General features: G+C 34.9%; 1 protein-coding gene across 3 annotated transcripts in view; it reads left to right on the forward strand.

The window, feature by feature from the left end:
• The window catches only part of LOC145666934 (retinol dehydrogenase 11-like), a 149,087-nt gene that overhangs the window by 119,458 nt on the left and 13,007 nt on the right, over positions 1-16,622 (forward strand). For all 3 annotated transcript variants that reach the window (XM_081734539.1, XM_081734540.1, XM_081734541.1), the window contains exon 5: positions 7,912-8,091. In XM_081734539.1, the coding sequence (XP_081590665.1) occupies positions 7,912-8,091 (180 nt within the window). The remainder of the gene's footprint in view (positions 1-7,911; positions 8,092-16,622) is intronic.

The following is a 16,622-nucleotide window of genomic DNA, read 5'->3' on the forward strand; positions in this document are numbered from 1 at the left end:
AAATGCCCTTTGCCGACTCTTTGCCGACTGTTGCCGACCGCTAGAGTCCGCAAAACAGTCGGAAAGCCCTCTTTCCGACCCTCTGCTGACTCCTTATGCCGGCCTCTTTTCGATGGCAGCGCCGGCGCATTTAATGCTCATTTCCGGCTGTTTGCCGACTGCTCGGCAAGGCAACTATTCGTCGCGGTCGAAAATCACGCGGAAAGACGCCGGTGTCCGGCGCAGGCAATCCGACCGCGGCATTTGGTCGGCATGGACAAATTGTCCGACTGTAGGCGGCAGGATTCTGATGTGGAAGCAAGTAATCTATGAACAAAAGGATATAAATTTTTAATATTTGATCGCATATTGTGAAGTTTGTAGAAGAATAATGACCATTAAATGGATTGCTAAACGTTCTTCTTATATTCATACAACGAGAGACCGACATATTTTATTCGTGTTACAGTTGTACAATTTACATGTCAAAATTCAAAATTTTCATAGTTAAAATATAAATCATTCCGTAGCCTAAGGTCATTAAATACATTATGTCAACAAAAAAATTTGAAAAGATATGTGTTATATTTGGTACTGTAACCGCTTTCTGGATCTGTCCCCTGCTGTCCCACCAACGAGAACTTTCAGGAGATTTGAATTTACCTGGTTAAGACATCAAAGAACATTTCCAAAAAGAGATAACAGAACTTTTCCCGGATCGCCCTCCGGTCTCAACAATGAGATGAGCACGAAGCACCGAGAGGTTCGGATATCTTGTCTCGAAATCCTCGCGGATATTCCGATGATCGCTCAGACCAAGACACACAAAAATATCATTCATATAATTATGTAACAAAAACATATTCAATAAAATACTATGCTTATTTATTGAATGCACTATGTGTAAAAAAATATGTAGAAGAAAAACAATCACAATACTAGACACTGATATAGATGTAAACACTTAACTCTTTCCACAAATATAAAATTATACTTTACATTTCACGTCGTTATAGCTCTTTGAATTTGTATCACCTATATAATATATATATATATATATATATATATATATATATATATATATATATATATATATGTGTGTGTGTGTGTGTGTGTGTAGTTTAGAAAATGAATGCGGTCTTTGTTACTCACTACAATCTTCTCATCGTCAAAAACGTTTCACACGTATGTATGGATGGATGAACGATGAAAGACCCTTTTGTTCTAATTCGTGGGAAAGAGATTGAATTATTAGCAGTTAACATCAAAAAAAGGAATTATTTGCGTCGCACAAATAAAATATAAATTGAAGAATGATTTCCATCTTTCCAAAATATACAGAGCGTCCACAAAAGTTACTTATATAACCTGGTGACAGTTATAGTACTTTAATACAATTGAGATACAAAATGAAGCAACTAGTCTTATCAAGTCTGTTAAGAATATAGCCATTGCATGTGCAGAAGAAGAAAATGATGACTTTACCTTGGGTGAGGTTAAATTTACATTCAAGTTGGACCACCCGATCGTGTCGTAATGTCACACGGTATTAGTCCACTTTGCATACACACCTTTATTGATAAGAAAAAATGTGATTTACTTACGCTAGGAAACATAGTTGAGCGAGCGTCAGCGAACGAAGGGAGTTAGAAGCTCCGCAGGGCTGGTTTTGTTCCACCTTTATCAGAATTCACAGACCACGTGGCATTACGTCACGTTCGGATGGTGCAACTTCAATGTAAATTTTAACCTCACCTCCTTATTACCTCGCAAAGGCAATGTTTAGGGTCTGTTTCTGGCCAATTAAAGAGTGATGTTAGAATAGCTTATTAGGCTGATCGAACAGCTGCAGTTTATGTTAATGGTGCTGAAAATGAAAAGAAAGTATTATGACAATGAAAATATTCATATATACATTACTCCAAATATTGTTATTAATAAGTTAATTTTATAAACTCTAATAAATGCCTTTCAAACACATGTTGAATTAGTACTAAAATGATTTACTTACGTTCTATGGCGAGAACATAGCGATACTATACATGCTTAATATTATTCTGATGAGGCTTTACTATAGCTGCTTATCTCCAAATTTTAGTACTAAACTAATGGTACTTATCGTATATCTGAAGATCATCGCAGGAAGCAATATTACTAAACGGTCTGTAGTGGATCTAAATGTTGAATAGCTGGACATAACTTACAAAAGTCCAATAGCTAACTACATTACTCTGCTAAGAATTACAACCTCTACATAAGTATTAACAACTAATATCCTACTAAGCTAACATTATTACGATTACTTCCAAAATATTTGGCCGTATAAATTAAATGTGGATATTATAATCTATAGTCTGTGAATTAGGTGCTGTTTGTCATATATGTTAAAGAAAGTGTTATTAATTGATCCTATAATTAAATGAATAATTATGAATAATATGGTATTTAATAATAATATTTATTATTACACTTAATAGAAAGCTAAATTAAATGTCTTCTTTCTTAATTGCAAGCTTAGCGCTAAGTGGACATACAAAGAAAGTTCATAACATGCTGCATTTATAGCCACAAAGAACTACAGATTGTCCTATCTTATAAAATGATCTTATGCTCCTATCTATGATCTTATGAAATCTTATGATTCATTACGATAATAACTTCAGATTTAAGAATGACATGTATTGATAGAAATGAATACATGTCTTTAAACTCTTTAATGCTAAAAATGCTTTCTTTTGAGAAGTGGAAATTGTACTGAGACATGGATAGGCACCAGGCCATTTTCTAGTTCAGCTACCCTGTTATGTGCCTTTTCGAGCTTTTGTTATGGTACAGTTTGCGACAATGAAAATGTTCCAAAAAGTTAATTCCAAATTACTAACAAACTTTTGCGCCGTGTGCTTATGCATAAAGAAACACAAGTCTCGATTGACTATGTGTCCCTGGTACTCAATCCAACTCTTCGTCTCCTTGTCTAAAGCAATCTGTGTGACGTAAGACACTAAGACGGGGGAAACAGGAACAATGTGTACAAGCTCTATAGCTCTAAAACCGTTCCTTTCATTCGATCGTTCTGAAATGCCTTTGTAGAGCCTGAACAAAAAATTGTCACAAAATGTTTCCATAGCTTCATAAATGCCCTTATTTGCATTCTTTCCCTTCTTCAAAGACTGCATATCAAATCAAGCTAGGAATATGCTCCTTGTGAAACCTATGGAAATTGTCAATCATGACAATATGTTTTGTGCTTCCCAAACTCTGTACTGCAGGCGCAGAGCTCTAAAAACTACTTACAGAAATGAGTGTTATTCAATGGTTAATTTCATTTTGTTTCCCAGTAATTGCAAGCAAATGTTCAAGGGCGCCATTTAGGCAGGATAGGAGGGTGAAATTCCCTGTCCCTTGAGTTTAATATAAACACACATTGTTTGATCAAATATATATAGTGAAATGCTGATATAAAAATAAAACACTTATGTCGGCGGAGAATCCACACTCGAACAAAATCTAAAATGACGTTGCTTTTAGCAACAAACCTATAGAGTTACGATAGCACATTGCTAGAACGCTTACATTTGTTTTCAAGAATCGAAGGTTTGATCCAAAGTCATGTGCGTTCATAGTGCACGAAGAGAAAGATTCAAATATGAAGACATAGAGGAATGATTTATATATGCAAGTTTAGAATTGAAGAAAAAACTGATCGGACAGCATTTATATTATGACGAAACTTTTGATTTTGTAAAACAGAAGGAAAGTTTCCGAACTGCAAAGGTCACATCAGACAGTTGTCGAATTAAGGTGGAGAACTCTTTTTAGAGCATCTGATGATTGTGAAGAGAAAGAAAGATCTTAAGATCTGGGAAATTAAGAATTTAAAAAATCTTCAGCTTCCGAAACGGGTCTCAATCTTCAGCTATCGAACAATGACATTATCCATTTAGCGATGTAGAACTGTAGCGATGCAATAATTCATATACTTTTCCTTTAGCTACGTTGATAAACTAATCTATCTATTAAAATGCTACAACAGCAGTTAAAAACGTCTGAGCTCCAAACTATAACTTTAGCTTTCAAATCTTTCATTTACGGTTGTGTGAGATTTCACGTTTAACAGAGACAAACATTTTAAGTATTTGTACTTTAAATAGTCTAAATTTGTTAACGATATCTTTTTCATAAAGTTTATGATATAAAATTATTGTTCAAAGCCTTGGTATTTTAATAAGCATTCTCTAAAATCAATGCATGTGAATTGTGCTTCCATCTTCAGTTCTTCTAAACTATATGTTGAGGACGTTTATATGTTTGTGATCAATCCTTGAGATCTCGGAAACTACAGGCTCTAGAAAGATGACGTTTTCACTGATCGATTGTAAATTTTGCGTAGATTGTCCAGTTGTAATTGAATATTTGAAAAAAACATGGCCATTATTGCTTTATTACATATTTTAGTGTACACTGGAAGCGTTGAAATTAAAAATAAAAAAAAAACTAAAGCTTCATTTCCTATGTTATACATTCCAGCACCACACTTGTATATTGGTGTTGTATATATCTCACGCGTTTGTTTCATGGCCAAATAATAATGAAAGGATAACCATTTCTCCAGTCTAAGATAAATCTTTATTTTTTGAGTGTTTTGCCCAATGAACACCATATACAACTGATATTCTAATTAATTGTATACGTAATGTATTTGCTTATTACATACTGCATGCAAGAAGAAAGAAAACACTGGTCATACATGAATTAGAAACTCCAACCGGAAGTAGGCTCAAATCTTGCAAACGGTGCGAGATAGAGAAAAAAAATAATCGAAAAAATCTCCCCTTTATGATACCCCTTGCCGATTTTTTTTAATCAATACGTCTTTCACTTGTGTCTGCAAAGGGACAGCACATATGTTGTGAGGAATGAGTAGGAGATTTATGCTCATATGCGAATGATGCGCTGTGTAGAGAGCGCAGGTTTAGCTAGTAGAATAGAATTTTCCAAAACTGATTCGGTGGGTGCGCCTTTGACATTGAACGTAGACCTCTTGTAGTTTAGTTACAGTGCACATAATGAATTTGTCCTTCCTCAGGAACATTTTGAAAAATGAAATAAATCGTCGTAAACATTTTGAAAAGAAAAAGTTAAAAAAGCAGTGGAAATCCGTATAAGAGTGTCACTTGGATACGAACCTATAACTTTAAAAACTAGCACCTTTACGTCATTAGGTGTTAGATGAATTGTTAGTGTAAGGGACTCCTAGGTGAATGATCTTAGGTTCGAATCCCGACCGTTCTTGTTTTCTTGTTTTAGCTAAGCTCATATTGTGCATTCCAGATTTCCAATTTTGAATTAAATGTAGTCGCAGCTAGTTTAAGCCGAATTTTTTTCCAAACATGAAATTTGTTATTGCATATTTTTCTTTAACTTGCGATGTTTCAATTTTGATATTAAACCTTACAATATTAATTTAACTCATCTCCCTACGCCATATCATTAAGTTTAGCACAACGACGACAATCGGGCGGAAATACAATATTCCATTGTTATTGTAATATATTTAAATATCTTTAGAAATTTTTGGCTCAGAAAAAAAAGTACTGTGGACCACACTTTGCTATGTGAACTCCTGGAGGAATTTCCAACGAATTTAGTATACGTATAAATTACCATCTTAAAATATACTGTCGGGTGTAAGACACTGAAACAATTCCTAGGAGGGAAAGGGGTGACATGAGAGAATAATAGAATATGAAGATAAGCATGTGATAACAAATCTCACATTTGAAAATAATTTCGGTTTAAACTAGCTGCGACTACATTTAATTGAAAATTGAAATTCTGGAATGCACAGAATGAGCGTCTCTAAAAGAAAAGAGCAAGAACGGTCGGGATTCGAATCTAGGAATATCCACGTAGAAGTCTCTTACACAACCATTCATCTAAGACCTAATAACGTAAACGAGCTGGTTTTTTTTTTTTTTAGTTATAGGTTCGCATCCAAGTGACACTTATATCCGGATTTCCATTGTTATTTTTTCTTTTTTTCTTTTCAAAAGTCTAACATGTTTATGACAATTTGTTTCATTTTCCAAGAGAACTTCGCAAAAGCTGATTTATGTCTGAGTATTTGGCACTACTTTATTAGATGTTCTCTCAAATTTAACTCAATTGACACAGTAGCAACAAACTTTTCCTGCCTTAAATAGTGTTCCTGAACAAGGGGAAGTTCACTGTGTACACTGTTACTAAGCTATAAGAGGTCTATGTTCAATGTCAAAGGCGGACACATCGAATCAATTTTTGGAATATTCTGTCCTATTATTTCTCAACGTAGCTGAAGGAAAAGTATATGAATGACTGCATAGAGCTCTCTCTAGGCTAGATGGATAATGCCATTGTTCGATAGCTAAGAGGTTTGTGGTTCGAAACCCGTCTCGGAAGGTGATTTTTTAAAATTCTTAATTCCTCAGGTCTTAAGATCTTTCTTTCCCTTCATAATCATCTGATGATATAAAAGAGTTCTCCACATTAATTCGACAACTGCCTGATGTGATCATCGCAGTTCGAAAACTTTCCGTCTTCTTCTGTTTTACAAAATCAAAAGTTTCGTCATAATATAAACGCTGTCCGATCATGTTTTCTCCAATTCTAAACTTGCATATGTAAATCATTCCTCTATGTCTTCATATTTGAATCTTTCTCTCTCAATGTAGTCCACTATGAACGCACGTGGCTTTGGATCAAACCTTCGATTATTGAAAACAAATGTAAGCGCTCTAGCAAAATGCTATAGTAGCTGTATAGGTTTGTTCCTAAAAGCAACGTCATTTTAGATTTTATTCGAGTGTGGATTCTCCGCCGACATAAGTGTTTTATTTTTATATCAGTATTTTACTATATATTTGATCAAACAATATATGTTTATCAAACTCAAGGGACAGGGAATTTCACCCTTCTGTCCTGCCCAAATGACGGATTGAACATTTGCTTGCAATTACTGGGAAACAAAATGAAATCAATCATTGAATAATACTCATTTCTGTAAGTAGTTTTTACGGCTCTGCATCTGCAGTACAGAGTTTGGGAAGCACAAAACATATTGTCATGATTGATAATTTCCATACATTTCACAAGGAGCATATTCCTAACTTGATGTGATATGCAGTCTTTGAAGAAGGTAAAGAATACAAATAAGGGCATTTATGAAGACATGGGAACATTTTGAGACTTGTTTTGTTGTTGTTGTTTAGGCTCTACAAAGGTATTTCAGAACGAACGAATGGATGAGACTGTTTTAGAGCTTTAGAGCTTGTAAACTGTTTCATGTTTTCTCCGTCTTAATGAAAAGAGTATATTATGCCACACAAACTGCTTTAGACAAGGAGAGGAAGAGGAGAACGGCGAGTTGGACTGGATACCAGGAGTAAATAGTCGATGAAGACGTGTTTTTTTTTCTTTATGAATAAGCACACGTTACAAGAGTTTGTTAGTAATTTGAACTTCATCTTTTATAACACTTTTATTGCCGCGAACTGTATCTATTACAGAATGAGATCATTGTCAGTTAGCTTACCTTAAAATTTGTCACTGAGACAGAGGATTTCATTAAATGGGACCCAATCTCACATCTTAATATTATAAATGTTAATTTTTTCCATATCTTGTTGGAAGGGCTAAAACCCGATACCACCTTCGTTTACGTCACTGGAGACAGATGAATTAAAAATACAAAAGAGCCTTAATTATGACCCATACAGTAGCAATATGCCAATTATGGAGATGAGAACCTTTCTCGACAAAATTCATTTAGTCCTGTGTGAAACTAAAGTCAAACAAAAAGTTTTTCTTAAAATGACGAAGGATGGAGTGAAATTTAGTCCTACGTGGCCTCCAATGGCTAATTTTATTAAATATTGTGCAATATTTGTTTTTTAGAGTTATTGGTGAAATCGGCGCCCAGCCGCGTAGTGGTCGTCAGTTCCTGTCTGCACAGAGTTCCTCGCTGGAAGGATGTGAGAAGGCTGAAGCTTGACAGCAAATACACATCCTACGCTTACTCCAAACTTTTCCTTCTCATGTTCACCATAGATCTTGCCGAGAAGTTACGGAAGAAAGGTAAACTATCCATAAATTAAACGAGAAAGTTAAGATACGATTTGTTAATTTATTTTTGTGAAATAACAGTGAAAATACGTAAAAAAGGGATTTAACCATGTTATATTACTAAGACTATTGCCAGCTGTAGCATTTTTTTGTAGATACATATACAGTGTGTCTATAAAAGAACTCCGGGGTTTTGAGGGAAAATATTTTAATTAAGTGAAAAACGTACATGCATGTGTTATACATGATTTGAAAGCTTATATTTTCACGTTTGTTTTAACAATTTAATAAAGTTCAATATGAGCCCCGTGAGTGGCACGGCACACAACAGACTTAGTTTCTATGAGCCAAATAACACATTGAGCCTTTTGTTGTGACGTCACCATAGCGCGAAGCGCAACAATCCACACGGCACGGCACTGATTCACTGACTACCGCAGCCGCTACGTCGTCTCAAGGTCAACGCTCCGCAGCGCTGCCACCTGTTGATAAAAACATTTCCAATTAGTATGACTAAAACTTTTTGAGCTAGTCGTTTCAGAGAAATTAACTAAATTTCGCTCTCTTTTATCGTTAATAAGATATGAATTTTTAAAACCCCGGAGTTCTTTTATAAACACCCTGTATTTTAAAGTAGGAATTAAATTTTAAAAGCAAAAGATTTGTTAGATCTCATTACTGGCATAGAGAATTCTTTTGAAGGTTGTGACTGACCGAAATTGTTTGTATGCAAATACATTGAAATGGCGTCCTTAAATGAGTAAATATTACACTAATTATTATTTTCTAAATAATTTGAATTACTTTTTTTTTTTTTAACATAAGTAGGTAAAAATGTAAGCAATTGCTATTTATACAAGTGGTTTAAAGAATATTTATACAGAGGAGCAAGTAACTCTGTTGTGCATATACATACATACTCTCCTGACATAAGTCAATACACAAATAAACCTCTGACCATTGCTAAGTACCAGTACACAGAAGGAAAGGCTGTTGATGCTGGTGTAGTAATTGGTTGAACCATGGCCGCGCCGTGGGGGGGGGGGGGACGGACGCCGAAGTAAGGGGGTGAAAAATTCGATAGAAAAAAGGATAAAATAGGAAAAATTGCTTGGAATATATTTGTATGGGGCGCCGTCGTATACTTTCGCCCCGGGCGCTGATTTTCCACGGCACGGCCCTTTGTGGAACCCCCTTTGCAAGAACTTCGAGATATTGAAAGAATCATCAACAACAGCCTGTGACAGATGGTATCATTCATCACAGAGTGTTTTAACAAACTGTCGTTTGTTCCCGAGTCTGTGTAGACGTTTGCGGATTTTTTGTTATATGAGATGCCAAACATTTTCTGTCCAAGGATTGTTTAGGTCATGGCAGAGTTTTAACCCTATTTCGCCAATCCAAGCGGGTAATCAGCTTTGCCTTATGACATGATGTCACGTCATCCATAAATTGAGTAGCGGCCTGCGTAAGTCTGCCTGTTTCAAAGGATAACAAACCACTTTGCAATACTTGAATGTACGTATTTCGCAGCATTGATGAGCTTATATAAAACCAAATTTCCAAGTTGACTCTATACCATTAGTCTTCGTGTTTGACCGTAGAATGGTAGAACTGTCGTGAATCATCCGTCAATCGTTTCCATTCACACGCTGTCGATCGCTGTACGAGAATTGCAAAATCTACTTCATCGTAGAATGCGATATGGTTCGAAGAGTGTTGAATATTATAGCAGTTCAGTTATCTTCATGTTATTTGTGGTTATATATATATATATATATATATATATATATATATATATATATATATATATATATATATATATATACGAGGGTTGGAACTTTAATAGCAGCAACTATTTATTTGAAACTGATACAAAATACGTGTGTCAAAGGTTTACAGTCCTTCAATGCAGCCACCAGCATTGTTTATAACCCGTTGCAGATGACTGGATTGGGCGACGATTGCAGCGCCGGACTGTCGGTGGTAGAGGGGAACGTCTTGTGTTCCCAGATCCTGCAAAATGGTCGGTGACTTGATGTTAGTGATATATAAAGTCAAATTGTCTATGAATTAAGAGTGAAGCAAATCCATTTATTTTCACTTGTTCTGTTGCCAAACATGTTTTAATTAATTTTAGTTTTGAAATGCTTCGTTCAACTGAAGCTGCATTCACAGGAAATACAGCAAGTATTTTAACTAGTATTCTTATGTTTCAGAAAATGTGTTCATTGCATTCATCTTATGCAGCGAGAACATTTACAGGTTTTCTTTAGATTGACTTCATTTCTTTCTTCGTACTATAGTTCAAAATACTTCATCGTAGGCTAAAATGAAATCGTCCGAATTTGGTGTCAATTCTTTAATTCTTTAATTAATTTTGGAACTACACTTTGAACTGACTCGAGAAAGTGTTAGGAAAGTTTCTCTCATCTGTTTATGGTTAAGACACGATCTTTCCGATTAAGCCTCTTTCTGCTTTCTATTGACTCTTTTCAATTTAAGTTTTGATTTTCGAAAGATTTTGGAAAATGCTGCATTCCCATCAAAGCTTCCTTGTATACTCCATTGATGTCCTAGAAATGCTCGACATAATTTTAGTGCCTTAGATGTACATTACCCTGGTCCGGAAATATTGGCTTCTCCGTTTCATTTAAGTCCATAGGGTACGAGTTCTAAAGAGTGATCCGATTTTTTATTCTGTTTTTCTTGCCTCCTACGTTTCGTGAAATCTCAAAGCTTTTAAAATGAGATTAAGGGGCTTTACATTAGCCACAGAAGATCAATAAGATCAATGGTTTTTGGCAGTGTGCGAATTAGATAATTTATATTGAGGGGGGGGATAAAATTAGGCCAACAGGACGTAGTCTAAAGGTGCAATAATTCAAAATGAGACAATAATGCCTTACCCCCTCCCCCCAACACAAACAAATATGATCTGGCATCTGTAATAAGTAAGGAATTTATTAATTCAATAAATCTACTGACAATAACTATGTATATATTGTTTGACATGCAAACACCACACCTAACCTTTCTGAACGTGTTTAAATGTTGTGCTTACTCTTGTCCCCGTAGCTCTCTAAGGTTTATTTGCTTAATAATTCGGCCCGAATGATGGCCATGATCACAAGCATATGTAATTTTTCCACTCATGTTGAAATCTTCCACTTCGCGTTATTCACATCCTTGCAAAAGAAACAGTAGTAATCGCATGACTTGGCCTAACTTTTTGGCCCCTGGGTCCCTGCCTCAGGACCCATGGTTCCTGGCCGGGGTCAATGACCTAGGGGTACATAGGACCACCCCCTCTAAATTTTGGCAGGGGTACCATGGCCCACCCCCTAAATTTTGGCAGGGGTACATAGGACCACCCCCTTAAATTTTGGAAATTGCCAAATCTAAAAATTTGGTATGGTAGCCTAGGACCATAGTATGTACCTCTATCCGTATTGGGTGTCTATGTTGTTCCCTTTCATGAGTAAAAAATTGCCAAAAATTCAAATTTCGGGGGTTTTTGACCTAATTTATCCCCTTGGATGAGGTGTTATTACCCTATATCGTTATATGGGCGTATACAGGGGTCGATTACCTTTCATAAGACATGGGTATATTAATGCACCCCTTTAAATTTTTGGGAGGGGTACCTTGGCCCACCCCTTCAATTTTGGAAATTGCCCAATTTCAACATTAGGTATTATAGTATAGGACCCTAATATGTATTATGATAAATTTGGGTGGTCCACCTCATTCCCTTTTAGGGGTACATAGGACCACCCCCCTTAAATTTTGGAAATTGCCAAATCTAAAAATTTGGTGTGGTAGCCTCCTAGGACCATAGTATGTACCTCTATCAGTATTGGGTGTCTATGTCGTTCCCTTTTATGGGTAAAAAATTGCCAAAAATTTAAATTTCGGGGTTTTTTGACCTAATTTATCCCCTTTGATGAGGTATTATTACCCTATATAGTTATATGGACGTATACAGGGGTCCATTACTTTTCATAACATATGGGTATATTAATGCACCCCTTGAAAAATTTGGGAGGGGTACCTTGGCCCACCCCTTAAATTTTGGAAATTGACCAATTTAAACATTGGGTATTATAGTACAGGACCCTAATATGTATCATGATAAATTTGGGCGGTCCACCTCGTTTCCTTCCAGGGGCACAAAATTGCCAAAATATAAACGTAAGCAATACGTTATACCACGTGTTTGATTTTTGGTCGATTTTATCCCCTTTGATGAGATGTTATTACCTTATATGGTTATATGGTCATGTATAGGGGTCCATTACCTTTCATAAGATATCGGTATATTTGTACACTCCTTTAAAAATTTGGGAGGGGTACTTTGGCCCACCCCTTAAATTTTGGAAATTGCCCAATTTAAACATTTGGTATTATAGTACCGGACCTTAACATTTATCATGATAAATTTTGGTGTTCCACCTCGTTCCCTTTTAGGGGTACAAAATTGCCAAAATATAAACGTAAGCAATACGTTGTACCACGTGTTTGGTTTTGACCTAAGTTATCCCCTTGGATGAGGTCCTATTACCTTATATGGTTATATGGTCATGTATAGGGGTTTATTCCCTATCATAAGACATAGGTACATTTGTGCACCCCGGGAGGGGTACCTTGGCCCACCCCTTAAATTTTAGAAATTGCTCATTTTATATATTTGGTATTATAGTACTGGACCCTAACATGTATTATGATAAATTTGGGTGGTTCACCTCGTTCCTTTTAGGGCTACGAAATTGCCAAATTTTAGTACAACCACGTGTTTGTTTTTGGCTCAATTTATCCCATTGGATGAGGTCCTATTACCTTATATGATTATATGGTTATGTATATTGGCCCATCCCCTATTATAAGACATGGGTATATTGATGCACGCTTTAAAAAATTTGGGAGGGGTATCTTGACTCATCCACTCAGTTTTAGAAATTGTTTAATATAAGCATTTGATATCTTCGTACAGGTCTTCAATATGTACCACTATAAATTTGGATGGTCCACATCGTTCCCTTTCATGGATAAAGAACTACCAAAAATCAAATTTCGGAGGTTATTGACTCCTATTTAATACGTTATATGGTTTATTATCTCTATATGTTTATGTTCTCTTTTAAATTTGGGAATTATAAAATAACATAATTTGGTAAACGTTTTCTAGGACCCATTGGTGTTCCTCTTATGGCCAAATATTCAAAATTTAAAGGTTATTAACCGGCTTTATTATTAAATGAGTACAGGATTTATTACTTTTTCATAAGACACAGGTGTATTTGTGTACCAATCTTAAATTTTGGGAGGGGTACATTTCTTATTGTCATATCAATAATTGGTAATTGTTCTTTGGGTAAATCATTGTGAAATATGAGTATGATCACGTGATCAGTTATTGACCTATGATGGGATTAGGAGTCCAGGACATTGGTACATTTAAACTTTGTAGGATAATTTGAGAATGCGTCATAGGTATTGATTATTCCCCGCCAAATATAAACGTAAGCAATACGATGTACCACGTGATTGACCTTGATGAGGTAGTGTACAGGGATACATAGCTATCCTTATTGAATCTTATGACTCATAGTCTTAAGGGAATACATGCTACAACACTGGCAAAGTTATTGTTAATGCAATTTCATTGGTTGACCACTATCTTTCGTGCAATCTGATTGGTTGATCACTATCTTTCGTGCAATTTGATTGGTTGCTGATTTTCAAATCTTTGCTGTATTCAGTTTTAAGTTTTGTTGTTTGAAAATTTTTTGTTTCGAAATTTTTTGTTTGAAACTTTGGTTTGAAATTTTTTCGTTTGAAATTTTTAGTTTGAAAATTTTGTTTCTAGTTTTGTTTAAAAAAATTTTTGTTTCAAATTTTTTTTTGTTTAAAAATTTTTTGTTTTGAAATTTTTTGTTTCAAAATTTTGATTGAAATTTTTTTGTTTCAGAATTTTGTTTGAAATTTGTTTCAAACTTTTGTTCGAATTTTTTTCTGTTTAAAATTTTTTGTTTGAACATTTTTGTTTCGAAATTTTTGTTTCAAATTTTTAAGTTTATGCACTCATTAGTGAAGAACCGGAACTGCTTAGAAGAAAATTTGGTTTGAATTTTTTTCTTTGAAAATTTGTTTCGAAATTTTTCGTTTCCAAATTTTTTTGTTTAAATTTTTTTGTTTCGAAAGTTTTGTTTGAAATTTTTTGTTTGAAACTTTGGTTTGACATTTTTAAAAGTTTGTGCACTCATTAGTAAAGAACCGGAACTGTTAGAACTAAAACCTCTGGCAACATTGTGGTGCAATAGTACACGTCAGAACATAGGGTTGTACTTGAAATGAAAAAAACACAATTCATTGAAATGGATCATTTTATTACACTCCACATACATCCATACCAGATAGTGGTTCTGGATATTGTCGATACAATGTATTTTGAACTTCTTGCACTAGTTTGTCTTTAGCATATAATTTTAATTCCAATTGAAGTCTTTTAAGGTCTATTGCGATATCAATTGGTGGAAACTCAATGTCCATTTGATCACAAATAAACTGTTTATCAATACAGGTATGCACCCACGAACGATGTTGACAACCATCACAATATCTAGATACATGTTGTACAATATGCATAACACATTTTTCAAAATAGTACTTTTTCAGGAATATACTTGTTTTGTTACACACTTCCACTGCATGTTTCACACACTGAAATACGCTGATGAATTTGTTCCATTCTGTTTGCGTTAGATACACCATGTTGCGATGGACATGGAATGTACTCTTTTTACGTAACAGCACCATCTTCTCTTGGAGGACTGTACGCAGCACCACTTCATGATTTGAGCCTAATGATTTGACTATGGTCACATTTAGCTCATCATGAAAATAATCGTTCATTTGGTCGATTCGTGAACATAATATTTGCCATTCTTCACAGGTCAGTTGTACACCAAATTGTTCTGCTTTGCCCAATCGAATCACTGGTTCAAATGTTCTAGCACTGATACCAATCATCACATGTTTTGTTTGAAATATATTTATTGGATAATAGCTTGGGAAGATGAACTCTTTATCGTTAGAAGTACACATCTTTCCTCCTGAAAAGCACTTGCTCAAATGATTTCGTGAAATGACAGTGTATTGGTTGATTTATAGAGCTACGGCTGACGTCATTGGAAAGGAATGTGCTGACGTTTGAATTCATGGTTTCATCACAGTTGCTGACGTCATGCTGACCAACCAAATTCATACAACTATGTCTGATGTGCTGACGTTTGAATTCATGATTTCATCACAATTGCTGACGAATCTGGCTGTGTACTAAATTCAAATTGATGACTTCGACGCAAGAATCCTTTGTAACATAAAGATACAGATCCAGTATTTAAGAAACGCAGCAGTTCTTCTTGTTTTGATGCTTCCATGGGAAAATATCTTGCTGGTAAAATTATATTCTTATCATTTTCAAGCTTCACTACGATTCTTAATCCAAACTTTGTAGGGATCGTTTGGCTAGCTAAGATTCTATAAGGTACATTCTGTTGTAAATCAGTAATCTTGGTAAATGATTTCATCACATCACGTGTGTTTAGAAACTGCAGACAAGTAGCCATGATGATGTTATCATGAATACTAACTCGAACGATACTTATATATGATGCAAAACTGATGACGTTGCATTATCATATTCTGACGTGTACTATTGCACCACAATGTTGCCAGACGTTTTAGTTCTAAACAGTTGCGGTTCTTTACTAATGAGTGCACAAACTTTTAAAAATGTCAAACAAAAATTTCAAACAAAAAATTTTCAAACAAAAAAAATTTGAAACAAAATTTTCCAAACAAAACTGTTCAAACAAAAATTTTTAAACAAAAAATTTTCAAACAAAATTTTGCAACAAAAAATTTCAAACAAAAAAATTTCAAACAAAATTTTGAAACAAATTTCAAACAAAATTCTGAAACAAAAAAATTCAAAAAGAAATTTGAAACAAGAGTTTTCAAACAAAAACTTTCAAACAAAAAATTTTCAAATAAGTGTTAAACAAAACTTAAAACTGAATGCAGCAAAGATTTGAAACTCAGCAACCAATCAAATTGCACGAAAGATAGTGATCAGCCAATCAGATTGCACGAAAGATAGTGATCAACCAATCAAATTGCATCAACAATAACTTTACCAGTGTTGTAGCATGTATTCCCTTAAGACTATGAGTCATAAGATTCAATAAGGTTAGCTATGTATCCCTGTACACTACCTCATCAAGGTCAATCACGTGGTACATCGTATTGCTTACGTTTATATTTGGCTGTAATAATCAATACCAATGACGCATTCTCAAATTATCCTACAAAGTTTAAATGTACCAATGTCCTGGACTCCTAATCCCATCATAGGTCAATAACTGATCACGTGATCATACTCATATTTCACAATGATTTACCCAAAAACAATTACCAATTATTGATATGACAATAAGAAATGTACCCCTCCCAAAATTTAAGATTGGTACACAAATACA

The sequence above is a fragment of the Thermobia domestica genome, chromosome 12 (assembly GCF_964235325.1).
Source record: "Thermobia domestica chromosome 12, izTheDome1.hap1.1, whole genome shotgun sequence".
NCBI classification, from domain to species: Eukaryota; Metazoa; Arthropoda; class Insecta; order Zygentoma; family Lepismatidae; genus Thermobia; species Thermobia domestica.